At 39.2% G+C, this 16417-nt stretch overlaps 1 protein-coding gene across 2 annotated transcripts in view; it reads right to left on the bottom strand.

Moving 5' to 3' along the window:
- HECTD2 (HECT domain E3 ubiquitin protein ligase 2) overlaps positions 1–16417 on the bottom strand; it is an 80704-nt gene that overhangs the window by 4011 nt on the left and 60276 nt on the right. For both annotated transcript variants that reach the window (XM_007471550.1, XM_007471549.1), the window contains exons 15-18: positions 11761–11919; positions 8425–8499; positions 7394–7481; positions 7200–7306 (exon numbers count right to left, since the gene is read on the bottom strand). In XM_007471550.1, coding sequence (XP_007471612.1) covers positions 7200–7306; positions 7394–7481; positions 8425–8499; positions 11761–11919 — 429 coding nt within the window. The remainder of the gene's footprint in view (positions 1–7199; positions 7307–7393; positions 7482–8424; positions 8500–11760; positions 11920–16417) is intronic.

The following is a 16417-nucleotide window of genomic DNA, read 5'->3' as shown; positions in this document are numbered from 1 at the left end:
AGACTGGGGCACGAACCCGCGTCCCCTGCATTGGCAGGCGGACTCTCAACCACTGCGCCACCAGGGAAGCCCTGTGGAACTAACTATCTATAACCATGCGGCTGACAGGGTCTTGGTGCTCTGGTCGGGTATCAGGTCTGAGTCTCTGAGGTGGGAGAGCTGAGCTCAGGACACTGGTCCACCAGAGACCTCCCGGCTCCACGTAATATCAAATGGCAAAAGCTCTCCCAGAAATCTCTATCTCAACGCTAACACCCAGCTCCACTCAACGACCAGCAAGCTACAGTGCTGGACACCCTATGCCAAACAACTAGCAAGACAGGAACACAACCTCACCCATTAGCAGAGAGGCTGCCTAAAATCATAATAAAGTCACAGACACCCCAAAACACACCACTGGATGTGGTCCTGCCCACCAGAAAGAAGATCCAGCCTCATCCACCAGAACACAAGCACCGGTTCCCTCCACCAGGAAGCCTACACAACTCACTGAACCAACCTCAGCCACTGGGGGCAGACACCAAAAACAATGGGAACTACAAATGTGCAGCTGCGAAAAGGAGACACCAAACACAGGAAGTTAAGCAAAATGAGAAGACAGAGAAATACACAGCAGATGAAGGAGAAAGTTAAAAACCCACCAGAAGAGCGTTTAAATGAAGAGGAAATAGGCAGTCTACCTGAAAAAGAATTCAGAGTAATGATAAACATGATCCAAAATCTTGGAAACAGAATGGAGAAAATACAAGAAATGTTTAACAAGACCTAGAAGAACTAAAAAGCAAACAAACAATGATGAACAACACAATAAACAAAATTACAAATTCTCTCGAAGGAAGCAACAGGAGAATAACTGAGGCAGAAGAATGGATAAGTGATCCGGAAGATAAAATAGTGGAAATAACTACTGCAGAGCAGAAAAAAGAAAAAAGAATGAAAAGAATTGAGGACAGCCTCAGAGACCTCTGGGACAATATTAAATGCACCAACATCTGAATTATAGGGGCCCCAGAAGAAGAGAAAAAGAAAGGATCTGAGAAACTATTTGAAGAAATTATAGTTGAAAACTTCCCTAACATGGGAAAGGAAATAGTCAGTCAAATCCAGGAAGTGCAAAAAGTCCCATACAGGATAAATCCAAGAAGAAACATGCCAAGACACATATTAATCAAACGAACAAAAATTAAAAACAAAGAAAAAATATTAAAAGAAGCAAGGGAAAAGCAACAAATAACATACAAGGGAATCCCAATAAGGTTAACAGCTGATCTTTCAGCAGAAACTCTGCAAGCCAGAAGGGAGTGGCAGGACATATTTAAAGTGATGAAAGGCAAAAACCTACAACCAAGATTACTCTACCCAGCAAGGATCTCATTCAGATTTGACAGAGAAATTAAAAGCTTTACAGACAAGCAAAAGCTAAGAGAATTCAGCATCACCAAAGCAGCTCAACAACAAATGATAAAGGAACTTCTCTAAGTGGGAAACACAAGAGAAGGAAAAGACCTCCAATAACAAACCCAAAACAAATAAGAAAATGGGAATGGGAACATATATATCGATAATTACCTTAAATGTAAATGGATTAAATGCTCCAACCAAAAGACACAGACTGGCTGAATGGATACAAAAACAACACCTGTATATATGCTGTCTACAAGAGACCCACTTCACACCTAGGGACACATACAGACTGAAAGTGAGGGGATGGAAAAAGATATTCCATGCAAATGGAAATCAAATGAAAGCTGGAGTAGCAATTTTCATATCAGACAAAATAGACACTAAAATAAAGACTATTACAAGAGACAAAGAAGGACACTACATAACGATCAAGGGATGAATCCAAGGAGAAGATATAACACTTGTAAATATTTATGCACCCAACACAGGAGCACCTCAATACATAAGGCAAATGTTAACAGCCATAAAAGGGAAATCGACAGTAACACAATAATAGTAGGGAACTTTAACACCACACTTTCACAATGGTCAGATCATCCAAAATGAAAATAAATAAGGAAACACAAGCTTTAAATGATACATTAAACAAGATGGACTTAATTGATATAGTACATTCCATCCAAAAACAACAGAATACACTTTCTTCTCAAGTGCTCATGGAACATTCTCCAGGATAGATCATATCTTGGGTCACAAATCAAGCTTTGGTAAATTTAAGAAAATTGAAATCGTATCAAGTATCTTTTCTGACCACAATGCAATCTATGTCAATTACAGGAAAAAAACTGTAAAAAATACAAACACATGGAGGCTAGACAATACACTACTAAATAACCAAGAGATCACTGAAGAAATCAAGGAGGAAATACAAAAATACCTAGAACCAAATGACAATGAAAACACGGTGACCCAAAACATATGGGATGCAGCAAAAGCAGTTCTTAGAGGGAAGTTTATATCAATACAATCCTACATTAAAAAACAAGAGACATCTCAAATAAACAACCTAACCTTATACCAAAGTAATTAGAGAAAGAAGAACAAAAAATCCCCAAAGTTAGCAGGAGGAAAGAAATCATAAAGGTCAGATCAGAAATAAACGAAAAAGAAATGAAGGAAATGATAGCAAAGATCAATAAAACTAAAAGCTGGTTCTTTGAGAAGATAAACAAAATTGATAAACCATTAGCCAGATTCATCAAGAAAAAAAGGGAGAAGACTCAAATCAATAGAATTAGAAATGAAAAAGGAGAAGTAACAACTGACACTGCAGAAACACAAAGGATCATGAGAGATTACTACAAGCAATTATATGCCAATAAAATGGACAACCTGGAAGAAATGGACAAATTCTTAGAAAAGCACAACCTTCCGAGACTGAACGAGGAAGAAATAGAAAATATAAACAGACCAATCACAAGCACTGAAATAGAAACTGTGATTAAAAATCTTCCAGGGCTTCCCTGGCGGCGCAGTGGTTGAGAGTCTGCTTGCCGATGCAGGGGACATGGGTTCGTGCCCCGGTCCGGGAGGATCCCACATGCCGCGGAGCGGCTGGGCCCGTGAGTCACAAATTCTTAGAAATGCACAAACTGCCAAGACTGAATCAGGAAGAAATAGAAAATATGAACAGACCAATCACAAACACTGAAATTGAAACTGTGATTAAAAATCTTCCAACAAACAAAAGCCCAGGACCAGATGGCTTCACAGGCGAATTCTATCAAACATTTAGAGAAGAGCTAACACTCATCCCTCTCAAACTCTTCCAAAATATGGCAGAGGGAGGAACACTCCCAAACTCATACTACGAGGCCACCATCACCCTGATACCAAAACCAAACAAAGATATCACAAAAAAAGAAAACTACAGGCCAATATCACTGATGAACATAGATGCAAAAATCCTCAACAAAATACTAGCAAACAGAATCCAACAGCACATTGATAGGATCATACACCATGATCAAGTGGTATTTATTCCAGGAATGCAAGGATTCCTCAATATATGCAAATCAATCAATGTGATACACCGTATTAACAAACTGAAGGACAAAACCCATATGATCATCTCAATAGATGCGGAAAAAGCTTTCAACAAAATTCAACACCTCTTTTTTTTTTTTTTACATTGCAAAATACTTCATGCATTGATTTATTTGAACAGCTTTATGGAGATATAATGCACATACTTTAGAAGTCATCCATTAAGTGTACATTTTAATGGTTTCAGTATATTTGCAGATACAATTATCACCACAATTTGTGACGATTTTTGTTACTTCAAAAAGAAACTCCTCTGCCCTTTAGCTTTCATTGCTAAGCTTCTTATCCTCCTCCAATCCCCCAGCCTAGAAAACCACTACTGTACTTTGCAATTCCATATTCTGTTCTTTCATATTAAAAGAATTATACATGGCCTCTTGAAGGACTTCATTCACTCAGCATAATTCCTTCAAGAGACAACTATGCATGAATATTTCCTTTGTTTTATGTCAGAATAATATTCTACTGATTGGATAAAACATGTTGTTTATCTATTCACCTGTTAATGGACATTTGGATGTTTCTCCCTTTTGCTTACTATGAATCACATTATTATAAAATTCATATATAAGTTTTGATCACACATGTGTTTTCATTTTCTTGAGCGTGTACCTAGGTGGGATTGATGGGTCATATGATAATTCTAGGTTTAGTATTTGAGGATCTCCCAGACCTTTATCCAGAGCAGCTTTGCCATTTTATCTTCATTCCACCCCACATGAGAGATCAAATTTCTCTGTGTATCCTCGATAAAACTTATTGCCTCACTTTTTGATTTTAGCCATCCTAATTGTTGTTTTCAAGTGGAATCTCACTGTGGTTTTGATTTCCATCTCCTTGGTGACTAATGATATCCAGAATCTTTTCATATGCCCTTGAACATTTGTGTATTTTACTTGGAAAAATGTGTATTCAGATCCTTTGTCATATTTAAATCGACACCTCTTTATGATAAAAACCCTACAGAAAGTAGGCATAGAGGGAACTTACCTCAACATACTAAAGGCCATATATGACAAACTCACAGCCAACATCGTTCTCAATGGTGAAAAACTGAAAGCATTTCCACTAAGATCAGGAACAAGACAAGGCTGCCCACTCTCACCACTATTATTCAACATAGTTTTGGAAGTTTTAGCCACAGCAATCAGGGAAGAAAAAGAAATAAAAGGAACCCAAATCGGAAAAGAAGATGTAAAACTGTCACTGTTTGCAGATGACATGATACTATACATAGAGAATCCTAAAGATGCTACCAGAAAACTACTAGAGCTAATCAATGAATTTGGTAAAGTTGCAGGATACAAAATTAATGCACAGAAGTCTCTTGCATTCCTATACACTAATGATGAAAAAGTCTGAAAGAGAGATTAAGGAAACACTCCCATTTACCATTGCAACAAAAAGAATAAAATACCTAGGAATAAACCTACCTAAGGACACAAAAGACCTGTATGCAGAAAACTGTAAGACATTGATGAAAGAAATTAAAGATGATACAAACAGATAGAGAGATGGAGAGATGGAGAGATTTCCTCCATGTTCTTGGATTGGAAGAATCAACATTGTGAAAATGACTATACTCCCCAAAGCAATCTACAGATTCAGTGGAATCCCTATCAAACTACCAATGGCATTTTTTCACAGAACTAGAACAAAGAATTTCACAGTTTGTATGGAAACACAAAAGACCCCGAATAGCCAAAGTAATCTTGAGAAAGAAAAATGGAGCTGGAGGAATCAGGCTCCCTGACTTCAGACTATACTACAAAGCTACAGTAATCAAGACAGTATGGTACTGGCACAAAAACAGAAACACAGATCAATGGAACAGGATAGAAAGACCAGAGATACACCCACGCACATATGGTTGCCTTATCTTTGATAAAGGAGGAAAGAATATATCATGGAGAAAGGACAGCCTCTTCAATAAGTCGTGCTGGGAAAACTGGACAGCTACACGTAAAAGAATGAAATTAGAACACTCCCTAATACCACACACAAAAATAAACTCAAAATGGATTAAAGGGCTTCCCTGGTGGTGCAGTGGTTGAGAGTCCGCCTACCAATGCAGGGGACACGGGTTCATGCCCCGGTCCGGGAAGATCCCACATGTGGTGGAGCGGCTGGCCCCGTGAGCCATGGCCCCTGAGCCTGCACGTCTGGAGCCTGTGCTCCCCAACGGGAGAGGGCACAACAGTGAGAGGCCTGCGTACCACAATTAAAAAAAAAAAAAAAAAAAGGATTAAAGACCTAAACGTAAGGCCAGAAACTATGAAACTCTTAGAGGAAAACACAGACAGAACACTCTGTGACATAAATCACAGCAAGATCCTTTTTGAGCCACCTCCAACAGAAATGGAAATAAAAACAAAAATAAACAATTGGGACCTAATGAAACTTAAAAGCTTTTGCACAGCAAAGGAAACCATAAACAAGACCAAAAGACACCCCTCAGAATGGGAGAAAATATTTGCAAATGAAGCAACTGACAAAATCTCCAAAATAATACAAGCAGCTCATGCAGTTCAATATCAAAAAACAAACAACCCAATCCAAAAATGGGCAGGAGACCTAAATAGACATTTCTCCCAAGAAGATATACAGATTGCCAACAAACACATGAAAGGATGCTGAACATCACTAATCATTAGAGAAATGCAAATCAAAACTACAGTGAGGTATCACCTCACACCAGTCAGAATGGCCATCATCAAAAAATCTACAAACAATAAATGCTGGAGAGGGTGTGGAGAAAATGGAACCCTCTTGCACTGTTGGTAGGAATGTAAATTGATACAGCCACTATGGAGAACAGTATGGAGGTTCCTTAAAAAACTAAAAATAGAACTACCATATGACCCAGGAATCCCACTACTGGGCATATACCCTGAGAAAACCGTAATTCAAAAAGAGTCATGTACCACAATGTTCACTGCAGCTCTGTTTACAATAGTTAGGACATGGAAACAACGTAAGTGTCCATCGACAGATGAATGGATAAAGAAGATATGGCACATATATACAATGGAATGTTACTCAGCCATAAAAAGAAATGAAATTGAGTCATTTGTAGTGAGGTGGATGGACCTACAGACTGTCATACAGAGTGAAGTAAGTCAGAAAGAGAAAAACAAATACCGTATGCTAACACATATATATGGAATCTAAAAAAAGAAAAAAAAATGGTTCTGAAGAACCTAGAGGCAGGGCAGGAATAAAGACACAGACATAGAGAATGGACTTGAGGACGTGGGGAGGGAGAAGGGTAAACTGGGACAAAGTGGGTGAGTGGCGTGGACATATATACACTACCAAATGTAAAATAGATAGCAAGTGGGAAGCAGCCGCATAGCACAGGGAGATCAGCTTGTTGCTTTGTGACCACCTAGAGGGGTGGGATAGGGAGGGTGGGAGGGAGACACAAGAGGGAGGAGATATGGGGATATATGTATATGTGTAGCTGATTCACTTTGTTATAAAGCAAAAACTAACACACCTTTGTAAAGCAATTATACTCCAATAAGGATGTTAAAAAATCTTTATTATTTTCCTCAAGACAAAAAAAAAACCTAGAAACCTTTTTTTTTTTAACTTTTAAAAGCCTATCTACTAAAATATTTAAGGAATTATTTGTCAATATCATAGTATTACAAAACCTAAGTGAAAGCATGAAGTTTTAAACTCACCATTAGGGCATTTGAAGCACACACACTATGAAATCCATAATAAAATGCAGCAAACTGCTTATAGATGGATTTGTTGAGAAGAAAGTCAGTATAAAGCTGTACATATTCTGGAAAACAATTTTATATCTGTTAAGTAGTAAAAGTAAGTGGCAAACACTAATGCACTTTAATTAATAAATCGTGTTTTAACTTACCTTTCCTATTTTGATTGGTAACTGGAATTTTATCACCACCTGGCTTTAAATTATAGGACTTAATTATTCCGAATTCTTCTTGAAACACCTGATGGGAGATTCCAACACAGCGTACTTATTGGTATGGCTGATATATTAACAGACTTCAGTGAACAGGTCTGTAAAATTTAAAAAGAAAACTTCCCCCCCCCCTCTTCTAAATATACAAACTACAGAATGGCTAGGCTTTTGTGATATTTGTATTAAGAATAGAGTCGTGAAAGCATTTTGGGGTAAAAAAGTAGGGACTTAACCCTCTTGAACACAGTTAAATGCTTTACTGATGTTAACAAAATTTGCGCGGGCATTTAGGGAAGCACTCAGGTCTTTGGAGCCATGTGGATTACTGTAATTTCCACCTCCTGATTATTGTCAGGGGAGTGGAAACGAGAGAGTTTTGGTCTGGTCGATTAGCTTCTGCTTCTAACTTCTTGCATTGAAGCGACAGAAGGGGCTTGTTGTTAGAAGCTGAAAAGCTCTGAGAAAGTAACTGAGTCAAGGGCATAGGCCAGGTGCCTGGCAGAGTACCCTCACCCTTGCTGATGTTCTTTAAGCACTTTCCTTGACTGCTCACCTATATGTGTCTGCCTCTTTATCTCTACTTTATCAGGTTAAGATCCTTTAACATAGGGGGTGGTGGGGCTTCCCTGGTGGCGCAGTGGTTGAGAGACCACCTGCCGATGCAGTGGACACGGGTTCGTGCCCCGGTCCGGGAAGATCCCACATGCCGCGGAGCGGCTGGGCCCGTGAGCCATGGCCACTGGGCCTGCGCGTCCGGAGCCTGTGTTCCGCAACGGGAGAGGCCACAACAGTGAGAGGCCCGCATACGGCAAAAAACAAAACAAAACAAACAAACAAACAAAAAAGATAGGGGGTGGTATGTACTGATCAGCCCTTGTTCGTCTTTTCTAATGGTGGGTGTATGGTAACAAAGGGTATTTTTCATATATGAAATACCTGGTTAACAGAAAGCTATTTGCCCTTAAGGATACCTGAAATGTTGAATAGAAATCTTCTTCAACATTGCCTTCATATGACAGGAGTTCACTTAATCCATGGGCCAGCTCCTATAAAGAGAAATCTGTTATCTGTGTTTTTAAATCAAATAGTACTACCCAAAATAGTTAAGCAGGTCTACTACAGTTCAGTTACATGTGAGATAGAGTAGATAAACTCAGACTTTGAAATAATGATAATATTTGATATATTTTTTTCCAGGGCACAAAATGCTGGTTAATGATTTCTACCAGGTAAAAGGCTTGGAAAAATTTATTGGAAAAGGTCACATAAAGGAAAATACCCAATTATACCCACAGAGGCATAATTCTGGGGTCTATTCTTATTCAGTGAGCTAAGAGCACAGTTTCCATCATAATTCACTGCTATGAATTTGCAGTATTTCTCACTTTCAGTTTATATTCTTAAAAAACTCTGTTGATGTTTTAGGATTCATCTTTTAAACATAAAAATACACAGTTCATACATTGTAAGTGGTTTTTACATTTCAGTTACGGTGCCCTCCTCTCCCAAGAACAACTTGAGAACACTGGAGGAAATATTTTCCTACATTGTAACTCATGATTTCCCTGAATAGAGACTGAAAAATAAAAAAACTAAGCCAGTATTTTTAAAAATTTCAGATTTTATGAAAAAAAGTTTTATTTTAAATATTAGTAGAAAATATAAGGAACAGCATGGTTAGAATGATCTTACACACTTTACATATTAAAATTTCCATTCCATTAAAATAAGAAAATTTTAAACAAATCTAGGCTGGCATAGGTTCCGATAAGATTTTCATCATTTGTTTCAATTATTAATAAAATTATGGATGCTGAAAATTATAATTGGGAGATTTGCAGTTTTTTAAACAATTCAAGGGACTAGTAGATGAATCTAATGGAAAGTATTTACCATCTTCTTTCAAAGATTAAATTTTTAATGATAAAATACAAAGTCAATTAGGTAGTAAAATTATATACTCAGATCTGCTTTATTCAGGACTGTAGCGCCTTTTATTCTCAGCCTTTGTATTTTCAAAACCCAATTTCTGTTGATTTGTTGTTGTTGTTGTTTATCTGTACTTCGACTCTTAACTGTAATACGTTATCTCTAAAATATTAATTACTCATATAGTTCAACATCTTTATAATTTTGTAAATGTAAAATTAAGAGTGTGTGAAGATACAGACTACTGGTTTTACACACTGTTTGAATACCCTGGTATTATTTAATAGAGCATATTTGAGAGTGACTTAAGCAAAAAGAAAAGAGCTACTGCAGTTCCTGATTCAAGGTTACACTTAGCCTCTCCTCCATTCTCAACTAAAACCCTCAAGGGTAATTTTCACAAGGCTGTGTGGGGAAGATTTGTTGCTGCTGCCGGACAGTTCTGATGCTTTGAGTCATGGATCCGTCTCTATAAAACCAATGGAGTTTTTTCATTAACATGGTCATCGAAAAGCACTGGCCTATTAACACTATATTTATTGAAGGCTCCACCATTGAATATTTTGCTTACTTTCTGTATTTTTTGTCCTTATTCACAGATACTGTGTTTAAATTAAGAAATGTATCACTATAGGTTTCTCTTTGCTTTCCTGTTTACTCTTCTTAAAACACATAGTGTACAAACACAAATGGCAAACAAAGTACTGAATAAAAAAGCACTTAAAACTTTTTTATCGATATATTTTACCATATATGAAATGGGAATTAGGTGTTAATTTTTAATAGATGCCATCAATAATCGATAATCCATTTTTAAATTAAAAAAAAAAATCCCCACATTCCACTATCCAACACAGCAGTTTTCTTGCTTCCTTTCAATCTTTATTCATGCACGCATAGAGACTCAGTATTTTCTACAGTTGATCTCATAGTATATGCACAATCTTGATTCACTATTAAAGAGGCAATATAAGAACATGAAATTAACTCAGCATCACCTTCAGCTCCGTAATATAAAACAACGTATTGGTATAGTCATTCATAAAATATCCATTATAATTAACTAAAAAAACATGGATCTAAATGAGTCAAATTCAAATAGCTTTAATCATAAAATTAGACAATTTATTGGTAAAAACCAATAATAAAATTAGGAAATTTATTGGTAAAAGATCTGACAAAAACTGCATATATGGGACTAAAAAAATCACAGAAATCTAAATGAGAAGGTAGCTCAGCAGTTAGTGTATATATATATATATATATATATATATATATATATACACACATATATATAATATACTAACTAGTATATATATCAGTGTACAGATATAACAATAACTCCCACTGTTACACAAATAAGGAAATTAATTGAATCGTCCAGGGCTCATAGGTAGTGTGTGGCCAAAATACAAGACTATATAGGGCAAATCTTTCAGTTTCTTAAGTAGAGTCTGCTCTATACCTTTTGCAATTTTTTCCAACTACTGAGTCTTATAAAAATATAGATTTAGGCTCTCAATCTGAAAGAATCCAAACCAACTTCCAAAAATGTGTCTGATATCACATGAAGAATGGTTTTCTAATTAGTCACAGGTTCTGGAGAGGTTTCTCAACTTTGATAGGAAGGTTCCAACCCTACACCAAACTCACTTGACCGTTCAGACACAGAGATATTTAAACAGGCCCTTAATCCACATCCAGGTACTTACTAAGAATATTATGGGGAATTCTCTGCTAACCAATGGCTACCAAAACCCAGCTGTAAAAAAGCATTATTACTGTAGGGGATTTTCAGTATGATGTGTATACTATCCATTCTTCTACTACATTTTTGCACTGGATTCAACTTGATGATTGGAAATCTAATTTCTGAATTGAGGAATGTTATCAGAGACAGGCCTGTGAAATTCATTAATTTTATTCAGGGATGGTGTTGCAGATGTTGTTAACGATATTGCATAGCGACACGTTAATAAGAATCCACAGAAGCAATCAAGTACTAAGTACTTTATTATCTCATGTAATCTTCCCAGTATGGAAGTTTTACTATCCCATTGTTCACATAAGGAAATTAGAGCTCAGAAACATAAACAACTTATCCAAATTCACAGAGCTAATACGTGGCAGAGGCTGGATTCAAATCTCTGCCCCTGACTCAAAGCCTGTTCTACTATGTTAGAGGAACTTAGAAGTGCTGCAAAGCGGGTTATGTGTCTCTACAAGAAAGGAGAAAATTAGACAAAAAAGGAGATGGGTTACAAAGGTAGAGGGAAACCATATTTAAACATAAGAATAGTGTTAGGAGGAGAGAAACTGCAGTAGAAGAGAGATGATCTAGAATTACGGGATAAGATGCTAAACGACTTTATACTTACAGGCATAATTTGACACAGGTCATCAGTGGTAACACTGCAGATGCCTACTGGCATACTTTGGTCATTAGGAACGATGGGAGGGCTCAATAATTTCTTGTAGCAGCAGGGGGGGAAACGAATATCCAAAGTAATGCTGTTATAAACAGCTAGTCCCATAAGCTATGCATACTAAATGTTAAGCATTAACATAAAATCCATGACAACAAATGAGTTTTGAATTATGCATGTCTATTTCTTGCATACTTCTTTCATATCTAACACTGACTTTCTAATTAATCCCACATACTTCCTCTTTCCTTTCATTTATTTTCCCTTTATTTTACATAATATATTGATAATTACCAAAAATCATGTAAAAAGGAGAGGATCAGGTGAGAGTATTTAATGATTTCCCTAGAAGAGTTTATCTAAGATCACAATAGATAGCAATTTCATACATTTCTATAAAGTATTTAACATATAAGAAAACTTTCTAAATTTAAACAAAGATGTAGGTGATTTCACAAGCAGCAGCAATTTATTCAGAACTCACTGCAGAACAACACCATTGATTCTGGTGATCATTTTGGCTATTTTAAAACTAAATACAGGGCTTCCCTGGTGGCGCAGTGGTTGAGAGTCCGCCTGCCGATGCAGGGGACACGGGTTCGTGCCCCGGTCCGGGAAGATCCCACATGCCGCGGAGCGGCTGGGCCCGTGAGCTATGGCTGCTGAGCCTGCGCGTCCGTCCGGAGCCTGTGCTCCGCAACGGGAGAGGCCACAACAGTGAGAGGCCCGCGTACTGCAAAAAGACAAAAACAAAAACAAACAAAAAAAACAACTAAATACAGGCTATGTATTGTATGTATTGTATTGTATGGATACACACACACTGACATCTACCTACACATGCACTACTGATATGCTAATAGGACAATTAATCTGCCACAGTAATACTTGAAAGACTTATTACTTGGAGTTTACTCAAAGTGTTAAAGTTAAAAAGCTACAGATGTTATATTTATAAACTTTGCCTGATTGTATTTTGTTTATCAGTTATACAGCAGAATGTAATTTACCTATTTGCTAAAAAAGGTGTTTTAGATCAAATTTCATAATATTTCAACTGTCAAATAAACATTATAATATCAAGTGCTTAAGGAAGTCAAATTTTATATTGACTTAAAAGGAAATCTAAATATATGGGCTGGATAAATTACTGAAAACAATTTAAAAGATTAGAAGACAGCCAATATTTCAATTTGCTAAGGCAGAATGAAGGCTAATAATAATTTAGGGAACAGATATGTGATTTTGCAGGTAACCATATTAACAGAGACTGAGCAATGTGTTCTAGGGTAAAGATACTGAAATTAAGTTCTAATATATGCCTGTAATTGTGATAATAGCAATAACAGTAATAAGCATGATACTACTGTAGTTACCATTTATGATCATCTACTATAGTGACAAGTTCTAAGCATTTTTCATTAAAAATTACAAAAAAAATTATAATCCTGAAGGAAGGTTTTTAACAGATGAGGAAGTAGGTTCATAGGATCTGCTTCAGGGCACTTCCATACCCAGAAGAATCATGCTGCATTTCACACTAAATCAAGTTGCTCTGGTTGAAGCAGGGGTAGGGATGTGGGAATTCTGCTGGAGCCACTGAAGTGTCATGTGGTGCAAACAGAGCAGACTTTGAAAACCCTGCACTATATTATGTCGCCCCCTACCCTTAGTTCCAGTGCCCCTTTGGTAATTCTACTCCTAAAAAACTGTTAAGATTATGGCTCTTCATGCAATCTTCAAAACATTTTATAATTATTTCTATAGGCTTTACTATAACACTTCTTGTAAACTCCAAGGCCTTAATATTTAAAAATAATTATATTAGAGATACAATACTGTGAGAACTACTAGAACAATAAATCTTTGGTCCTGAAATTTAGAAACTGGAACTATGTATGGAACCAACTCTATTTTCTAAATCATCATCCCTGTTACTTCTCAATTTTTTGTTCTCCTCATCTTTGACAGATCTCTCAACCACGTACGTGATCTCAATCCACTGTCATCCCACATGTTTGCATATATTATCATGCTGTTTAGGGCATCAATCTTACTTTCTGTAGTTTATTTTGTGTGTGTGAGATAAATATACATAATAATGAGATAATAGTGGCTATAATTTAATTTTAGATTAATTGTTTAACTTGTAATATACAACATGTAAATACACTTAATATGCTCTTTTGGGTAATGATTGAATAGAAACTAATGCCTACTGCAAAAAAAAGAAAAAAAAAAAACCACACACACAAAAAGCAAATTCACAATATTACATATACCACTCTAAAAATGTGGTATAAGAGCTGATACTTTTTTTTTTTTTTTGCGATATGTGGGCCTCTCATTGTTGTGGCCTCTCCCGCTGCGGAGCACAGGCTCCGCGGCCATGGCTCACGGGCCCAGCCGCTCCGCGGCATGTGGGCTCCTCCCGGACCGGGGCACGAACCCCTGTCCCCTGCATCGGCAGGCGGCCTCTCAACCACTGCGCCACCAGGGAAGCCCAAGAGCTGATACTTTTTTTTTTTTTTTGCGATATGTGGGCCTCTCATTGGTGTGGCCTCTCCCGCTGCGGAGCACAGGCTCCGCGGCCATGGCTCACGGGCCCAGCCGCTCCGCGGCATGTGGGCTCCTCCCGGACCGGGGCACGAACCCCTGTCCCCTGCATCGGCAGGCGGCCTCTCAACCACTGCGCCACCAGGGAAGCCCAAGAGCTGATACTTTTTTTTTTTTTTTGCGATATGTGGGCCTCTCATTGGTGTGGCCTCTCCCGCTGCGGAGCACAGGCTCCGCGGCCATGGCTCACGGGCCCAGCCGCTCCGCGGCATGTGGGCTCCTCCCGGACCGGGGCACGAACCCCTGTCCCCTGCATCGGCAGGCGGCCTCTCAACCACTGCGCCACCAGGGAAGCCCAAGAGCTGATACTTTTTTTTTTTTTTTGCGATATGTGGGCCTCTCATTGGTGTGGCCTCTCCCGCTGCGGAGCACAGGCTCCGCGGCCATGGCTCACGGGCCCAGCCGCTCCGCGGCATGTGGGCTCCTCCCGGACCGGGGCACGAACCCCTGTCCCCTGCATCGGCAGGCGGCCTCTCAACCACTGCGCCACCAGGGAAGCCCAAGAGCTGATACTTTTTTTTTTTTTTTGCGATATGTGGGCCTCTCATTGGTGTGGCCTCTCCCGCTGCGGAGCACAGGCTCCGCGGCCATGGCTCACGGGCCCAGCCGCTCCGCGGCATGTGGGCTCCTCCCGGACCGGGGCACGAACCCCTGTCCCCTGCATCGGCAGGCGGCCTCTCAACCACTGCGCCACCAGGGAAGCCCAAGAGCTGATACTTTTTTTTTTTTTTTGCGATATGTGGGCCTCTCATTGGTGTGGCCTCTCCCGCTGCGGAGCACAGGCTCCGCGGCCATGGCTCACGGGCCCAGCCGCTCCGCGGCATGTGGGCTCCTCCCGGACCGGGGCACGAACCCCTGTCCCCTGCATCGGCAGGCGGCCTCTCAACCACTGCGCCACCAGGGAAGCCCAAGAGCTGATACTTTTTTTTTTTTTTTGCGATATGTGGGCCTCTCATTGGTGTGGCCTCTCCCGCTGCGGAGCACAGGCTCCGCGGCCATGGCTCACGGGCCCAGCCGCTCCGCGGCATGTGGGCTCCTCCCGGACCGGGGCACGAACCCATGTCCCCTGCATCGGCAGGCGGACTCTCAACCACTGCGCCACCAGGGAAGCCCAAGAGCTGATACTTTATTGCAAATATTAGAAAGTCAAAGTATCAGCCAAATCTAAGCCATGATAAGAATGTAAAATAATGACAAACATATTTATCAGCAAATTCAAATAGCTCCTAGTGTGGTGAGAAGCACTAATGACTCAGGCCTTCAATGAAGTCGAAATATCCAACAAGTGACTACTGGAGATAAGAGAGTAAAAACAGGAGTCTAATAATTGTTAAACATTCCTTACTGTGGGCTTAGCACTTTGGACCTTTAGATACGACAACGCATACAAAATTTCAGATTAAGTTTACCATCACAAGGTGTGGTTTTCCTCACTACCTTTTCTTCCATCCAGCCTCTCAATTTTCATATACATTCTTCAGGATTTACTCCAACAAATGCAAGAAAAACAGACATTCAAAGCTCTCCATCAGATGGCTCTTAATTCTTATTTTGCCAGCACCTTCCATAACTCTCGGAGCACCCTCTGCTCCCATCAAGTGGACCTCCACATTGCTCTGTAACAGGGCCAGCACAACGCTGACTTGTCCCCAGCCTTTCTCCCAGTCTATGTCCTACTCTCTCCAGTCCTGTGTTAATCAAATATATTGGTTCCATTTTAAAATTTGGGAGGAACACACTGAATCGTTTCCTTCTCAGAACTCTTCAGCACTTAATGCCAAATGGTCATTTGACTCTGAGAACAGACTACCCTGAATTGGTCATCTGTCTGTCTAGATGGTAAGCTTCTTAAAGGTAGTTTTCTTTTCCTTCTTTTAACCTATGTATCCCCAGTGTTTGCTTATTTATTTATTCTTCCCTCCTTTCTTCCACAATTATATGTTTTAGCATTTAAAAATGAATGCAGAAGACATCCTGTCCAATCTCCCACCCA

Source organism: Lipotes vexillifer, unplaced genomic scaffold, assembly GCF_000442215.2.
Source record: "Lipotes vexillifer unplaced genomic scaffold, Lipotes_vexillifer_v1.1 scaffold325, whole genome shotgun sequence".
NCBI lineage: Eukaryota > Metazoa > Chordata > Mammalia > Artiodactyla > Lipotidae > Lipotes > Lipotes vexillifer.
Note: the sequence above shows the minus strand (reverse complement) of the source record. Positions and strands in the feature narration are given on the sequence as shown.